Source organism: Apteryx mantelli, chromosome 27 (genome assembly GCF_036417845.1).
Source record: "Apteryx mantelli isolate bAptMan1 chromosome 27, bAptMan1.hap1, whole genome shotgun sequence".
Classification (NCBI taxonomy): Eukaryota; Metazoa; Chordata; class Aves; order Apterygiformes; family Apterygidae; genus Apteryx; species Apteryx mantelli.
In genome coordinates this window covers 5,873,352-5,889,046 of record NC_090004.1, presented here as the reverse complement: position 1 = coordinate 5,889,046, position 15,695 = coordinate 5,873,352, and the positions used below count along the sequence as shown (strand labels likewise).

The 15,695-nt window shown below is 50.0% G+C and overlaps 1 protein-coding gene across 14 annotated transcripts in view; it reads left to right on the top strand.

Annotated features, from left to right (window-relative positions):
- The window catches only part of LOC106493286 (microtubule-actin cross-linking factor 1-like), a 154,212-nt gene that overhangs the window by 51,383 nt on the left and 87,134 nt on the right, over positions 1 to 15,695 (top strand). For all 14 annotated transcript variants that reach the window (XM_067311627.1, XM_067311624.1, XM_067311629.1 and 11 more), the window contains exons 17-35: positions 43 to 204; positions 876 to 980; positions 1,662 to 1,757; positions 2,169 to 2,294; positions 4,422 to 4,574; positions 5,076 to 5,230; positions 5,640 to 5,766; positions 6,222 to 6,405; positions 7,010 to 7,179; positions 7,799 to 7,977; positions 8,482 to 8,620; positions 9,127 to 9,320; positions 9,497 to 9,659; positions 10,243 to 10,326; positions 10,538 to 10,645; positions 11,286 to 11,384; positions 11,596 to 11,748; positions 11,991 to 12,079; positions 12,503 to 12,638. In XM_067311627.1, the coding sequence (XP_067167728.1) occupies positions 43 to 204; positions 876 to 980; positions 1,662 to 1,757; positions 2,169 to 2,294; positions 4,422 to 4,574; positions 5,076 to 5,230; positions 5,640 to 5,766; positions 6,222 to 6,405; positions 7,010 to 7,179; positions 7,799 to 7,977; positions 8,482 to 8,620; positions 9,127 to 9,320; positions 9,497 to 9,659; positions 10,243 to 10,326; positions 10,538 to 10,645; positions 11,286 to 11,384; positions 11,596 to 11,748; positions 11,991 to 12,079; positions 12,503 to 12,638 (2,622 nt within the window). The remainder of the gene's footprint in view (positions 1 to 42; positions 205 to 875; positions 981 to 1,661; positions 1,758 to 2,168; positions 2,295 to 4,421; positions 4,575 to 5,075; positions 5,231 to 5,639; positions 5,767 to 6,221; positions 6,406 to 7,009; positions 7,180 to 7,798; positions 7,978 to 8,481; positions 8,621 to 9,126; positions 9,321 to 9,496; positions 9,660 to 10,242; positions 10,327 to 10,537; positions 10,646 to 11,285; positions 11,385 to 11,595; positions 11,749 to 11,990; positions 12,080 to 12,502; positions 12,639 to 15,695) is intronic.

Below are 15,695 nucleotides of genomic sequence, written 5' to 3'. Positions count from 1 at the left end.
CTGAGAACTCACACAGGGGATGGGTCACTTTATTGCGTCCAGGAAACCTCGAGCTTCCGCCTGAGACATCTCCAGAGCTTGCATGGATTTGTGTCTCGAGCCACTGCTGAGCTGATTTGGTTGAATGAGAAGGAGGAAGAGGAACTGGCGTACGACTGGAGTGACAACAACCCTAACATTGCAGCCAAGAGGAACTATTTCTCAGTGAGTGACCTGCCAGGCCACAGTGGCCCCCTGAGCAGGGCTGGTGGGACGGATGCTCTCCTGATCATGCCGCTGCAGCTTTTAAACTGCTGCAGGACTTTTGTCTACTAACAAACTTGCAAAAATCCCCAGAAGTTTAATGTTCCCTCCTGAGTTACCCGAATTGTAGCTCATGAATGCATGCTGGTGAAGCTGATGAAGCAGCTCTCCCTAGAGCTGAGAGTGCAAAGGAGGGTCTGTCCAATTGAGTTTCAATCAAAAAGGCATTTTTAGCACTACTTGGAACTAAAGGCATCCTTAAGTAGGAGGAGGGGGGGAAAAAAAGAGTCTGGGCTAAAGAAGAAAATTGGTTGCTCTTTAAAGCAGTACAAGTAAATTGGTGCCATTCCACATTTGCCATGCTTGGAATTGAGGAGGCCCCAGGCCAGTTTCCAGTATCTGTTATAGATCTGCCCCATGCGAGTGTTTGGTGCAGATGAGGCATCCTGACGGGGAATGGCTGTGGTGCTCTTAAACCAGGCTGGTTTCTCTGAGATCTGCTGGTATTAACTGCAACGCTCAATGGGACGGGGTGACCGTAGGCTTCGTTTCCCACGCTGCTTGTTTCATTAGTTGGTTGCAGACTGCTCCTGATAGCCAAGGTTTCGACTTTGCTTGTGTCCATTACTCAGGAGCTGACGATGGAGCTGGAAGAGAAGCAGGATATCTTCCGGTCCCTCCAAGATACAGCCGAGCTGCTGTCCCTGGAGAATCACCCAGCCAAGCAAACCGTAGAGGTGAGTGGGCAATGGCAGGGCAGAGGAGCTGAGAGGCTCCAGCGGGAGCCCCATGAATCAGGTGGCAGCAAATCTTCCAAAACGTAACTGGGAAACTTGCTGCCCTGCGCTGTGCCACTGCCCGACCCCGCGGCGCTCTTACGAGCGTTCAGAGCTGATGAAGTGTTTTGTGGTGGAAGAGTAGTGTTAGTGCAGAGCTAAGAGCTGTTTTATTCTGTCTTTGGGAGAATGCAGTGAGAAGTTGAGGCCGTTCCTAAATAACACCGTCTCCAAGATAAGGGCAGCACAGATCAGCTTGTACAGAGCCAGGAGCCTTTTCCTGCGGTAGGATGGTGCAGGGAACGGCTTTGGTCACTTGGAGTTATCGAAGGCTCCAGAGCTACTAGAGAAAACACAGTGGTGAAGTGAAGGGCTGCTAGGATGCTTTTCTCCCTGGTGTTTGATTTAGTGGCAGGCGTCCGTTCAGGGGTGGGAGGAAGCAAATTTATGCCTGCAGCAGCCTCTGGCATGTGCCGATTCAGAGTCTGCTGTCTCTCGCTTTGTGTCCAAACACTCCTGGCTGCAGCCAGCTCCTGCCCATGTATGTACATCCCACCGGCTGTAGCTGTGTCCTGCCTGTGACCCCCCTCTCGGGTAAATGCTCGTTACTCATCGCTGCTGTTTGGTGCGTGTGTTTCCCAGGCCTACAGTGCTGCTGTGCAGACTCAGTGGCAGTGGATTAAGCAGCTCTGCTTGTGCGTGGAGCAGCACGTGAAGGAGAACACTGCCTATTTCCAGGTACTCAGGAGGGATGGCCCTAATTTCCCTGGTCTCCGCCAGGAGAACAAAACCTGCTGCGTGTGGGGACTGTGATGCAGCATCAGCTGGGTGCTGGTGCTCAAGCTTCATGTAGCGCTTTTTCCTTCTGGGAGAGGGAAGAAGAGGTTTGCGGTGCTCAACAGGACTGCTTTCTTTTGAGCTGTCTCTTTTCTTTTTGCCTCTTCTCTGGGGATATCTCACTTGGGCAAGAGGATCAGCTTTCATACAGCTCTGGCTGTCCTCCTGGGGTGCTTACTGCTCTCGCAGTGCTGAGGCCAGGCTAGTGGCCAGAAGCTGCTTGCGGAGATTTTTGGGTGGCTTCTTGCAGCATGGTTTGCCGATCACTCAGTTGAGCGGTGCCGATTTCTGTGACGCTTTTTGGCCTTGCAGTTCTTCAGCGATGCCCGGGAGTCAGAGACCTACCTGCGGAGCCTGCAGGACTCCATCAAACGGAAGTATTCATGCGACCACAACACGAGCCTGACCCGGCTAGAGGACCTGCTCCAGGACTCCATGGTGGGTTTTCTGAAATCCCCGTCACCCTGGGGGGCAGTACATTGAATACTTGCTCCAGTCCAGCGGTGTTGCTCAGGGCCCTCTTGCTTTCCATGGAAAACAGGGCATGTTCATCTTACTGTTGCGGTGATGCAATTTCATGTAACGTGTTTTGTCTCCCCATCCCAGTCCAGCTTTTGCTTTTCAGTGTGTGTGTTTGCACGCAGCTGTGTGGTGCAGGGGTGCCGGCCGTGTGTGGCCTCTATTGCACCATCGTGTGTGTTGCCTGTGCTAGCTGGGTTTCGGGAGTTACAACAGATGATCAGTGTCTGCAGCAAAGCATTCGTGTTTAGTGACACTTGCCACAATCTTTCTGTATTGTCTTGGTAAAGAGCAAGCAGCATATACTGTCTGGGCAAGATTATAGCTAGAGGCTTCTTTTAATAATATTTAAAAGTAAAACACCCGAGCTGGTTCTTCCCCATTAGTATCTGTTGAACCATTTCTGTCTGTAGCTGTTTGGAGGTGGTCGTGTGCTGTTGGTGGAGGTGCCACGTGGCGCCCATGTGACGCTTGTGTTACGTTTCTGCTCTCTAGCTGGTGCTTGCTAAGAGCGCGGCAGGCTGGAGAGAAACGCCTGTCCAGACCAAATCTGGTGTCAGTCTGTCACGCTGTGTCCATGGGGAGGAGGGCGAGACGGCCGGGGCAGGCTGCTGGCACGCGGTAGCCAGAACCGAGGCAGCTCCGGTCCCCAAGCGCGGCCACCCAGAGAGCAGACACACAACTGTAATCTCGTTGTCCGAATTGGCCTGACAAAAAAAAAAAAGAGGAGCAAAGCATCAGATAGTTCTTGAAACTGGAGTAGGAGAGGATTTGGTTTGTGGTTTAACCACTGAGCCTCTGGTGAAAGCTCAAGGAGGTTAAATTTGAGGCTGTGAAGTCGCTTAGCCGCTTTGTGTTTGTTTCTAGTAGGCGCCACTGATTTCCAGCACCTCCACGGTGCAATTGGGATGCCGTGACTTGGTGTTCACGATGGGCGTCACAAACCTGGCACGTGACATCTGGGATGGGGAAGGCTCAGGCTGGGCAGTAGGAGAGTGGCCACAATCTCAGGATTGGGGCAGCTGCCCTGATCTAAGCTATATTACTCTTTCTAACCTAATGAGTTAAAGTTGTATTTCTTTCAATCATGCTCCGTGGGACAGGCACAGGTAGTTTATTTAATCATTTATTCTTTTCTTTATTTTATTATTATTATTATTATTTTACCATCAAATAATTTATCCTCCACTGTTCTTAGAACACTAACCAACCCTTTATGGTCTGAAAGTTCAAAGCATGATGGAGAACATTTTTCTGGGATCCTTTTAAAACTTTTGCAGCCCAAATGGGCTGAGCTGTGACTAGTCCCATGAGCTGCCGGTGTTGTGATCCGCACACGTCCCCATCCCGTGGCTGGAGATTGTTCCAAGGAAGCTTTGCAGATCGATCCCCCTGGGTCCTCCCATCACCGGACCCAGCAGGCACTTGTGGGACTTCGTTATGCAGCGTTTTACTCCAGCTGGTGAACTCCTAGCCAAATCCAGAGACCTGTGCGATCACGCCACCACTAGCCACTTCTCCTGAGATGTTTTATCCGCTTGACTCATCGTACCCCCATTCCAAACATGGGTTTAAACATGCCTTCATCCTTTGCTTTAGAAAGGGGAGCATGCTTCTGTGGCCTCTCCTCCAAGCAACTAAAATTCCCTGGCTTTTGGCTAGGGCTTGTCCTGCTCTTTGCCACTTAAACCTACTGTGACTTTAATTTTGGTGTATGCTGCGTTCTCTTTCTTTCCTTCTCAAAGACAGTATTTTCTTGTCCTAGCAGCAAAAGAGCCAGTGTTGTGCATGCAGCTTTGCAGGGCAGTGGGAGTAGTAGTGGAGGGGTCCCAGCCCTGATTCAAAATCTGTTTTCCCTTCTTTCCTTCCTTTCTTCCTTCCTGACCCCTTCTTCCCATCGGGATCCTCCTAATGTGTTCGTTCAGCCGTCGAGGTCCCAGCATAGCTCTTGAAGACTCACCTCGGGGCGGGGGGTGCTGAGATGTCTGAGACACCTCTTCTCCCCTCTTCCTCGAGCAACCCGTGCTTTGCCCTTCTTTCTGCCAGGACGAGAAGGAGCAGCTTATTCAGTCGAAGAGCTCCGTCGCCAGCCTGGTGGGACGGTCCAAAACCATCGTGCAGCTCAGACCCAGGAACCCGGACCACCTTGTGAAGAGCACGATCCCGATCAAGGCTGTTTGTGACTATCGGCAGATCGAGGTGAGGGAGTTGACAGGGCGTTGGCGTGACTTTGAAAGGAACGGGACGAATGAGGCAGGGCAGAGGTGCCCGGGACAATTTTGGACTAGTTCTGTGGTATCTGTCAATGAAAAGTAGGAATGGAGTGGGAAGAGAGGAGTAGGGAAATAGTGTGGCTGTCTTCCCTGGAACAGTTTCTACATCTCAGCTTTATTCTGAGCAGGAGTTAAAGCATCTTTCTCCAAGGAGGATGGGGTTCATCATCTTCAGCCAAATAACTGCCTGGGTGGTAGCCAACTTTAGCTTCCTTGTCCCTTCCTCGTCAGACTTGAGTGTGCTGCACTGCTCGGCAGTATACCTCATTTTCCTTGTTTTTTAAAACAAACAAACGGAAAAAAAAACAAACAAAAAAAAGGTGATGTGGAAGCCAGTTTGCCCCTGGGAGGGGAGCTGGCAGCACAGGCAGGCGCGTGCGGACCTGCTGCTGGTTTCTAATGGGGCCATGTTGTCGGTGCCCTGCAGATCACCATCTGCAGGAACGATGAGTGCGTGCTGGAAGACAACTCGCAGAGGACCAAGTGGAAGGTGATCAGCCCCACGGGCAACGAGGCCATGGTGCCCTCTGTGTGCTTCCTGATCCCCCCTCCGAACAAAGAGGCCATCGAGATGGCTAACAGGTAACTCGCTGGTCTCTGCTGCGTTGCTCGGAACTCCCAGAGCTGGAAAGGTTCCTCGTGTGATGGGGCCGTCACGCTTCCCAGGGGAGGGGTAATTGGCATCGCCAGAGCTCTTGTTGAGTCCCTTCTGGGTGCCTGGAAGGGCTCTGTTCCGGCTACATTGAGCTGGAGGTGCGTAGCTTCATGACGTAGGAGCAGGCAGACTAGGGTGGGAACGGGAGGAGTGGGTCTGTGCGGAGAGGAGTCTGTGAAGGAACGGGAGTTGGCGGCACAGGTCATTCAGCCTGGTTGTATTACTGTATTACATCCCTTGTGGTTGTATTACTGCAAACTCCATCAGAGCAACTGCTCTAGTAGCTTCCAAAAGATAAAATCCTGGGGCTGATGGATCTACTCTTTCTTGTTGCAGGGTAGAGCAGCTGTATCAGAAGGTGATGGCACTCTGGCACCAGCTCCACATGAACACGAAGAGCCTTATCTCCTGGAACTACTTGCGGAAGGACATCGCTCTGGTGCAAAGCTTCAACAGGGAGAAGGTACCGCGTGAACTTCTCTGCCTGCATCCTAGGCTGTGTCACCGTGTTGTCAAGGCTGCCTCACGTGGGAGAGGACGAAAGGAAATGTGAAAGGGAAAACCAGAGACTGCAAAGACAGGAAAATAAGGCCTATGCACCCCGAGCAGTGGGATAACCTGAGCTTGGGGGTTCAGTGCAAAAATGGTTGCAGTTTTTCCTAATATAGAGAGCAACAGCAGTTTGCTGCTGAACTGTAATAACCATTAGAGACTGTGGACTTAACGTAGCATTTCATTAGGGAGTGAGCAAGGCTGGAGGGAGGCATGAGGCTAATAGGGGAAGGAACTTGCCTTTTCGCCTCTAGAGAGACAATATACACTTGGCAAATGAAGGTCATTAAACTGGGGGAGGGTGGCTTCAGGTGGTAGGTAGGAAGTCATTCCCAGCAGTTAGATGTGCTCCTTTTCCACTTGCAGCTCAGATCCTTAGCGCAAGGGGAGTGCCATCAAGCCGTGAAGAGCCTCCAGGCGCACTACGAAGACTTCCTGCAGGACAGCCGTGACTCGGAGCTCTTCTCTGTGTCCGACCGGCTGCGCTTGGAAGAGGAAGTTGAGTCTTCCAAGGAACACATCCGGCAGCTGCTGGAGTCTTTGGAGAACGGTGAGCTTCAAAGGGTTGATGGATTAACCAGGAGCTGTGGGGACTAATAAGCAAAGGATCTATGAGATGGCTTCATTTTCTTTTTTTCGAAAGCTAGTTGATGCTGTGAGCAGCTGCTTTCCTTATCCCTCCATCCATTCAAATAGTCAGTCTTTGTCCAGCAATGTTCAAATAGAGAGGGCTCTGCTTTGCTGCTCCAGGTTAACTGCTGAGCCCTCTTACCCTAACATTTAGTCATTAGTCAAATGCGTTCTGAGCAAGGAACTTTTCCTGTGTTTAGTCTTTTAACAAGCCATATGTGGCAGCCGCAGTCCTGCTGTTCAGAGCTGTGTATGGCTCACTGTGTGACACAGCAGGATTGTGAGCGGTGCTAAGACAAGGGACTCTGGCTTGGTCACGTGAGGTGCCCTGTGGCTGGGCTCGCTCTCGACTGCATTCAAAAAGGATGATTTGATTAACTTGTTTTCCGTGTGAGCAGAGACCTCCGGGTGCCTCGCTGTCAGTGTGGTGCCACGCTTGGCACCGAGGCTCCCAGCAGGTCCCGGCTGGGGCAGGCGCTCAGTGGGGCTGCGGGTCCATGTTTTGTTTGTCTGTGACTCAACAGAAGACAAGGACGAGACTGCTGCCAGGACGTATCTCTCTGAGCTCAAGAATATCCGTCTGCGCCTGGAGGAGTGTGAGCAGAGACTAGTGAGCCGAATCCAGTCCCCAAGCAGCACCCGGGCAGATGGTGACACTATCCAGGAAAACACCATTCGCATTGCAGAGCAGGAGGTCAGTCCTTCCAGCTGTGAGGAAGAGGAGTCCTCCTAGCAGGGGAGGAAGGTGGTGGTTGCTGGTCTTTTGCATGTGCCTAAAATGGCATTAACTTCTCTAGGGTAAATTCTGCGTAGTGTTCCTCCTTGCCCTGGGACAGCACATGCTACTCTGGGGTCAGAAGACAGTGACTGGCTCCTAGTTTTATAACTCCTTGTGCTTTCCAGCTCTGTGAGCTCTCTGATTTCTCCTGGCTTTCCCAGGGGAGAAGAGTTGGAAGCTGAACCAATCCCTCCAGCAGCAAAGCTGAAACTTCAGGAAAAAGCTGAACCAAAAGATTTCTGCTTCTTGTTATGAGCTGACCATAGTGGATAGGTCACCTTTTGGGCTTCCAGCTAGCTGGGCAAAATCCTTTCGCGTGAAGTAATTGCTTCCTTAAATCTAGACGAAAGCTTGCAAGAGCTGTTCTGAATTGCTGACTGTAGTTAGCATTCCCAGCCGTTGAAACTGAGGGCACCACAGTCTGGTGGTGGAAGAGAATGAAAGACATGGGCAGTGGGTGCATGATGGATGGCACAGAGTTTGAAGTGCCTCTGTCCAGACTCTCCTTTGATGTTCTTTCTCTTTCCCCCTATAGCGCATGCAGGAGGATCTCCAGCGACTGAAATCTGACCTGCGGCACATTTCTGAGAGATGTTACAGTTTCCTTGACAAAGCTCCGACAGGGTCCAGCATCCCATATTTACGTTCTGAACTTGACTTGGTGGTCAATAAGATGGATCAGATGAATGGGCTCTCTTCCATCTACTTGGACAAGTGAGTCAGAACATGGTTTTGGTCCTAAATAACTTTCTGTGTCTGTCTCGTTGCATGTGTGCAGCTATTCCTCCTTTACAGAGTGCTTTGTAGAAAACCAACAAAGTACTCCCACTGTATAGATGGCAATATCGAGAGCAAGGGTAAGGGCAGTGGGATTTAGGTGCCAAAGTGTCTTTGCGCATTTGGGCATGTGGGTGACACACTGAAGGTAACAGGAGAGGTTTTTCTAGGATTTCCAGTCTGGTATTATGAGTGGTTTCTTCTATCCCTTCAGTCTTTGCTAGAGGCGTTTGCAGTTACATGTGCAAGGTATACTGTCTTCTTCCCCAAGCATCCTGATTCTGTTAAAAGGCCTTTCTTCTGGCCCTCAAACAGAACAGCTTGCACAGGATTGTAACTGGGATCCATCCCTCTGTTGCATATGGGGCAAACAGCTTCACAGTCAAGAGGATCTCTGCCGAACATTGGAAGTCATTGTGCCGCCTCTTTTTGATTTGCCAGGTTAAAGACGGTTGATGTTATTATTCGTAATACCCAAGGAGCAGAGTCTCTGGTCAAAGGATATGAAGTTAAGCTGAGCCAAGAGGAGGCAGTCCCAGCCGATCTGACAGCTATTCAGTCTCACAGAACGACGTTACAGGTTGGCACTGTTCGCCTTCCCAAGTATGCAGCGGAGAAACCGGATGGTGTTTTAGGCCGGTGAAATCGGTGTTCCCCTTCTCTGCTGAACTTGCATTGTGTTGCATTTCTCTTGACCCTAGATAGCTGCCAGGAGGTTTTGGTGGTCCTTGTGTAATCCTTTATCGCTTTGGGAATGACAGAAGAGCTGCCTTGGCCTTGTGCTTTCTTTTGTGGGGCACATAAATGTGAGCATCTTAGCAGCTGTGTGTTTTGCCGCTCTAGGACAGGGAATGGACCAAATTGATTTGGTCTAAGCTGGGAACATGCACCCCTCCATTTTGCATCTCCTAAGTTTATAATAAGCCAATTCTTTGCAGGTTAGGGAGAGAGGGAATATAAACCCCTTCTCAGGCTTTTAAACTATGGGAGGGAGGGAATCTCTGGCTTTAATTGCAGCCTTAAGGTGAAGCTGCGCATCCTGCTTCCATAGCATTAAACTGTAGGTGTCTCTTCTGTTTGTTGAAGCAATGGCTCGGCGAAGTGAAGGACAAGAGCTGTGTGTTCTCCACGTTGGAGGAGGAAATAGCAAAGGCTAAGGTGGTGGGAGAGCAGCTGTACCGTCTGAGACAAGAGCGCAGCATCGACCTCGAGCGCTATCAGGAGAAGGGAAGCCAGCTGTGGGATCGCTGGCAGAGGGTCTGCACGCAGATCGAGACCCGGTGAGATACTTCCTTCCTCCTTTCGTGGATTTGCTTTCATGCTTCAGTTAAGAGCTTGGATCAGGCTTGTTAGCAGTGGTATTTTTCCAGATGTGATGCCCACTGGTGGCCAGCACGTTCCAATAGCTTATGGTGGCATTTGACTCTCCTCTTATTTATCGTGGTTTTTCTTTCAGCCATACAGAGCTGGAAAGCATCCAGGAGGTGCTCAGTGATTACCGCCAGTGCCACGGCACCCTAATCCAGTGGATCGAGGCGATCACTATCCAGCAGGAACTGATGAAACCAGGGCAAGCGGAAGACAGCAGGGTGCTGTCAGAGCAGCTGAGCCAGCAAACCGTAAGACAGGGTCTTGTGACGTCTAGGCAGTCGCTGCAGTGAACATGTCACTTTTTTTATTTCACTAAAATCTTTGTGAGCTTGAACACATCAATGCTTTAAGGCCTGCAGTGCCTTGTGGAAGAGCAGGATTGTACACAGCTGCTCATCTGCTGTTAAGCAGCTCACGTGCCTCCCAGGAGAGCAGTAACCAACATCTGCAGCCATCGACAGCTGCTCTGGCTCCTGGCGAGCCCATTGGGCTGGGGAGGGTGGTCTGCATTTGAAGCCATAGCTTGGGGAATGGGAGATCTCGACTTGCGTTTGACTCTGCTGCAGGCTCCTGGTGCAGCTGTGGCCCTGGGTAAATGACTTAGTCGCTTGCTCCCAGTGAGGTCCCAAAGGCAGTGGGAAAGAGGCTGCGGGTCTGAGCTGAGGAGTGTCTGGGAAGTGGAGAAATGTTCGAGGTGGAGATGGGGCCTTGCATAAAAATTGCAGAGTATAAAGACTTTATCAAAAAGGCAAGGGGTGGGGATTGAAATTCAGCCCACTTGACCTGTGGCAGCCATCCTGGTAACTGTTTTTGTTTTGAATTTTGTTGAAGGCTTTGGCTGCAGAAATCGAGAAAAATCAAGCCAAACTGGACCAGTGTCAGAAATTCTCTCAGCAATATTCAGCTGCTGTCAAGGTACGGTCCACTTCCTCAACCTGGGGTAAGACTGGCCAGGCATAAATAGCCCCAGAACAGTTCCCATCATGGATTTGCTTAGCTTCCCTGGTGTGAGCAGCAGAGATCCGGCTCTGCATGCAAAGAACCAGCCTGAATTAGAGATCCGAGAGTGCCAGCATTAAAGAAATAACAACGAAATCTTTCTCCCCACCCTTGGTTTCGTTTCCAGGATTATGAGTTGCAGCTCATGACATACAGGGCGTTTGTCGAATCGCAGCAGAAGTCTCCCATGAAACGCCGGCGCATGCTTTCTTCCTCGGATGCTATCACGCAGGAGGTAGGAGGCCGTCGCTCCCCGGTCTTGCCAGGGAGGAGTTGTGGGGGGGGTTCTTCTCTCTGAGCAAACTGATGGGCAGCTTCTCTGTGAAATGAGCTCCTTTCTGCTAAACGCTTTTATATAAGTAAAGTTTCCACCCTCGCTGTTTTTTCCAATAGCCAGAGAGGATGGCTTAGTGCTCTAAGCACCAGGTATGAAATACCTGGACTCCTGGGAACCCCTGGTTCAATCCCAGCGGGGTCGGCTCAGCCCGTCAGCCTCCCCAGGTAAATGCACAGAGCGCCATGCAGCATTCCTGTGTGTGCATCTTTGAGATGAGACCTTTAGAAACTGAGGTCCTGTCTGCTCCGTGTGGATATCAAAGATCCCAGTGGCCCTTTTCTGTAAGAGTTGACCACCCGCCCCAGTGTCCGTGACGGGAATTCCCCTCCGCTCCAGTGTCGTGCAGCATGCCGTGTGTGGCCACCATCCTCCCCCTCGGAGTTGCTGCGTTTCATTGATGCTGTACTGGGTCTGCGAGGTGCCTGGGGATCTTTCCAAGTGAGAGATGATGTAGCTGTGTCCTGTACTGTAAAGTACATAGCTCCAGGTCAGCTGGTTATGGCTGATGCCCTCTGTTTCCCCCTCTTTCCCCTCGCAGTTCATGGATTTGCGAACTCGCTATACAGCTCTGGTAACATTAACGACACAGCATGTGAAGTACATCAGCGATGCGCTCCGGCGGTTGGAGGAAGAGGAGGTATGAGTGTTATGTAGAACTGAACTCTATTCGAAATGTCCAGGCTCGTTTCCCAGATCTCCCAAAGACACTCCACCTTTAACACCTGCCCTCCCGCTTTTCGGCTCCGCATTTAGAGCATATTTCAGGTCCTGCTTGAAGCAGGACCAAGAGCCTTTGGAAATCCTGGACCCATTTGACGTGATTATCTTTCTCCCTCCTCTGTTTACAGAAAGTAGTGGAGGAAGAGAAGCAGGAGCATGTGGACAAGGTGAAGGAGCTGCTGGGCTGGGTCTCCGGTTTGAGGCAGAGCGTGCAAGGCAGGACTGCTGCTGCCAAGAGCAGGGAGCTGGGAGACATTGAGAAATCAATCTCGGAGCAGCAGGTAAATCAAGGGCCTGCTCTGTCCAGCTCTGATTCATGCATGTTACGTGTACTCTGGCCTCTTTGTATCGTCCCACAAAACTATATTATTCTACTGTTTCCAGATGAGTTTTCCTAGAACTCTAATGGTCAAAAACCCTGATGCTTTTTATGAAGTGCTATGTGGGGGCAATCGTGAGGGAGTTTCTTTAACTTCTGTTCCTTTTCTGCAGCTGAATTTAGCTTTTTTCTTGTTCTTAACAGGCTCTGAATGAAGAGCTGGCTGCAAAGAAGGAGCAGGTCTCCGAGGCCATCAAAACTTCCCAAATCTTCCTGGCAAAACACAGCCACAAGTGAGTATGGCACAGGAAAACTACCTTGAATTAGGTGCTGGGGGACTGGCGTCCTGGGAATCCAGTGCCTGATTCCTATTGAAAATAATGAGTAGTTGCACATGAAGGTGGCGGGTTTTCTCATCTGCAATAGTAGATAAGAAATATAAATCCTGTTTATCTTGTTGGGCCGAATTTAGCCCACTCCAGTTATCAATGAGGATCCAACCCCTCATGTTTATGGATTTGATCATTATGATGCAGATCAGCCTTCGCTGATCACAATTAACCTTACTGTTTATAGCTGAGCTGGGTGCAGAACAGAGCCATGGGAAGAGTGGACTCATCATGTTCTTTTTCCTTCATGAGAAGAACATGTTAAATCTGTGGAGCTGGGAGATGTTTTGTGTAGTTTCCCTAAGAGATTTCCCATTCACCTCACAGGCTTTCACACCAGGAGAAGGAACAGATTTCCGCTCAGATCGGAGCTCTGAAGGAGACCTACCAGGCGCTCTGCAGCGATTCCACCGAGCAGCTCCAGCAGCTCCAGAGCCAGCTGGCTCAGGAGACGGAGCACAAGGTACTGTTCCCCGCACGCTCTGGGAACAACTCAGCCACAGGTTACTCCTCAGGGTGTGAAAGAGACTTGCTTTGGTTGTATCTCATGGCCACCAACCACTCATGGCCAGTTGCCTTTCCTAATTGCACGTGATCGCCCTCCCTGCTCTCCTGTCCCGTGTATCATGCCACGGGGTCCAGGCTGGGGTGGTCACTGGAGGCCAAGCAGAAGCCGTTTACCTGCTGCTTCCAGGTCACCGAGAAAGAGTCTTCTTTGCAATGGTGTTAATCAGAGCTGGGCCCTGTGCGAAAGAGTTGACTTGTTCATATCGGGGGTAAAGATGTAAACGGACTTCTGTCCTGAAAATTCCACCCTTGGCAAATCGGTCTCCTCCCAGTAATGCCTTTTCATTAGTTTGAACTGAAAGAACTCAATTGCACTGGCCTGCATGTTGTAGAAGACACATGAAGGTGGGTTTCTGCAGAAGGCTGTTTGCCTGTGCAATCTCTTTAACCCATGCACATGTAAAAGGCAGTGGTCTGGTGAGAGATTTAAGATGCAGCTGAATGAAGTTGCTCTCCAAGTGGAAGGCAACTGCATTATCTCAACAAGCCCTCAGCTAACCTGGGGGACCTTCACTGACTAGTAGCTGGACCCCTGGCTATTCCCCATTCGCATCCAACAGCGCTCCTGTCAGTCTCCATTTCTTGTTCCACTCGTGTTGGGTAGGAAGGACCCAAAGTGCATCCTTATTGCCTCTGTTATTGGTGCTAGCTGTCTTCAGTCATTCACAGATATACGTGTATGTGTTATATAAGTGTATATACATGTGTCAATGGATATATTTGTGTGTTTGCTTGCTGGCTCCCTGTACTCTGAAGCAATGGCCTACGCAGTTGTGAACACGTGACACAGATTTTGGCTGTTGTGTCAGTGAGTGAAGCCCTGTTCTAGCAAATCAAGGAGAGAGGATGACATTTATTTGAAATCTGCATGTCTAGCTTTCACTTAAAAATATAGCGTCTCTCAGAACTGGATTTAATAACACGTTTCAGATGTCTCCATTCTGTAAACTCTATCACAAGTCCCTTTAGCGCTCTCGCTGGCAGCAGAAAGTTTGTGATGACATGGCCCCAAAGAGCAAAGCGACCTGAGCGTCAGCAGTCTCCTCAGCTAAAGCCTCGCAGCTCTGATGCTCCTTCCCCTGCTGCCAGAAGAGAAGCTAAAGAAGCCTGCCAGGGGAAGGGATGCTTTTTCCTTTCCCTCTTCCTCCCTCCTGGGCAGGAAAATAACTTTCATACAAGAGTCTTCTCCAGGGCTTGGGTTGCATTTGTGCAGCGTAAGGGCGTTTTGGGGCCCAGGTTAGAACAGGGGCCAATTTTCACTCTCGCTCTCCATGAAGCCCAGGAAAAGCAGAATGAGAGCAAGCCCTGGGGCTGCTTTGTAGATCCTCGGCCGGTGTAGGAGACTATCCTTGTGGCCACTGTGTGGTCCGGTTGCCTCATTGTAGAGGGAGCATGAAGAACTCTTAACATTTGCTTGCTGGAAACATCCAACTATCAGAAAGAGGTTACAAAATTAAAACGAAAAAGTGCAAAGCAGAACCGCAGAACGCGCTAAATTGAGCATGATGTGTCCCTGTACAGTTTGTGTTTCATGTCAACTGTTTTTAAGATTAACTGACATCCTTGCTTACAAGTTTAACTAACCCTCCGGGATTTAAACAAACAAAACACACAAAAGTGAAAAGAGGACGACCTGTGTGTGGGGTTCTTTTTGCAAACAAAACAGTCGCATGCTGGACGCTAACACCAAGCTTTACACTGTGTGTGATACGGCTGAACTGCTCCATAAGGCTCTGTCTTTAACTGCTCAAGGCACACCCTGCAACTCTGGTAAGTAAAAGCCTTTTACCCCCCCCTTCTATCTCCTTTTTTTATCTTTCTTTTCGCCTCCTCTTCTCTGTCTTTCTACAGCTTGTTCGTATCAGAACACGCATGTCTGAGTCTGGCAGTGATGCTGGAGAGCTTAGTTTTTTCCAGCAGGCTCACCCTGTCTCCACAGTATTTATGCATTTAGGGGAATTGCAGAGCTGTGTGGTGGAGGCTGCATTCTCGTGTGCCGTAGCCGAGCTGCACAGCCCCTACAAAGCACCCCTGACTGTCCTGTTAGACTCACCGTTAAAGGAATCTGAGTATCTCGAGGATGCAAAAGGAATTAATTCTACAGTCCAGATTCCTTCCTCCGTTCTCCCTATCCCCATGGAAATCCTGTAGTGGTTGGGCCCACTTTATGCCTAAACAGTGGGGATAGGAGAAGTCCAAATGTCAGAAGTGCTGTTACTCTTTTGTCGTTATTTTAATTATTACCTTCCTGTGTGGATACCAGCAAGAGAAAAGCCCCTACAGAAATACCAAGTATGGTCTGTTCCCAGTCTGTCACTGTCTCTGTTCTGGGACCTACAACTTCTTATGTTCCTTCGCTTGCCTTATCTAAAGAGCATGGCTACTTCCAGGTCCTAGAGCAGGGCAAAGCGGTTGCCAGTGAACGTGCTCTGGGAGCTGCCTTGCATGTCAGAGGCAGCTTTCGTGCCCTAACGCATGGCTGATCTGTCATTGCTGGGAGCTGATCCATGGCATGGGAGTCTGTTTTGTTCCCGGGTTTCTGGCACTCGAGATCTGCTTCGGCAAGTGCAGTTGTTGAGCATGGCAGGAGTCAGGGTGGAAACTGCACTGGGAGAAGGTCCTAGAAGTGGAATTCTTTTCTTTCTTTCTCTGTTAGTACAAAGTGGGATTTGTGTTGTCTTTATTTTTTTTAAACTGAGTTGTTGAATGGCTTTGGTTTGTTGTCAGTCTCCTTTTCTCTGTTTCTCCATGGTACATTAGGAGCACTTCTGGGTTTTGCTGCTTGCCGCTTTGCTGCATTACTATTGGTGGATGTTGGAAGTGTCTCGGTGCTGCCCTGGGTGATGGACTAGATGAGCATTAAAACAGGCTGACAATGTGCAAGCTAGCAAACGCACCAATTTGCGGGCTGTGATGCCTTTGGAGTTGCATTTCAAACACTTTGGGACTCACT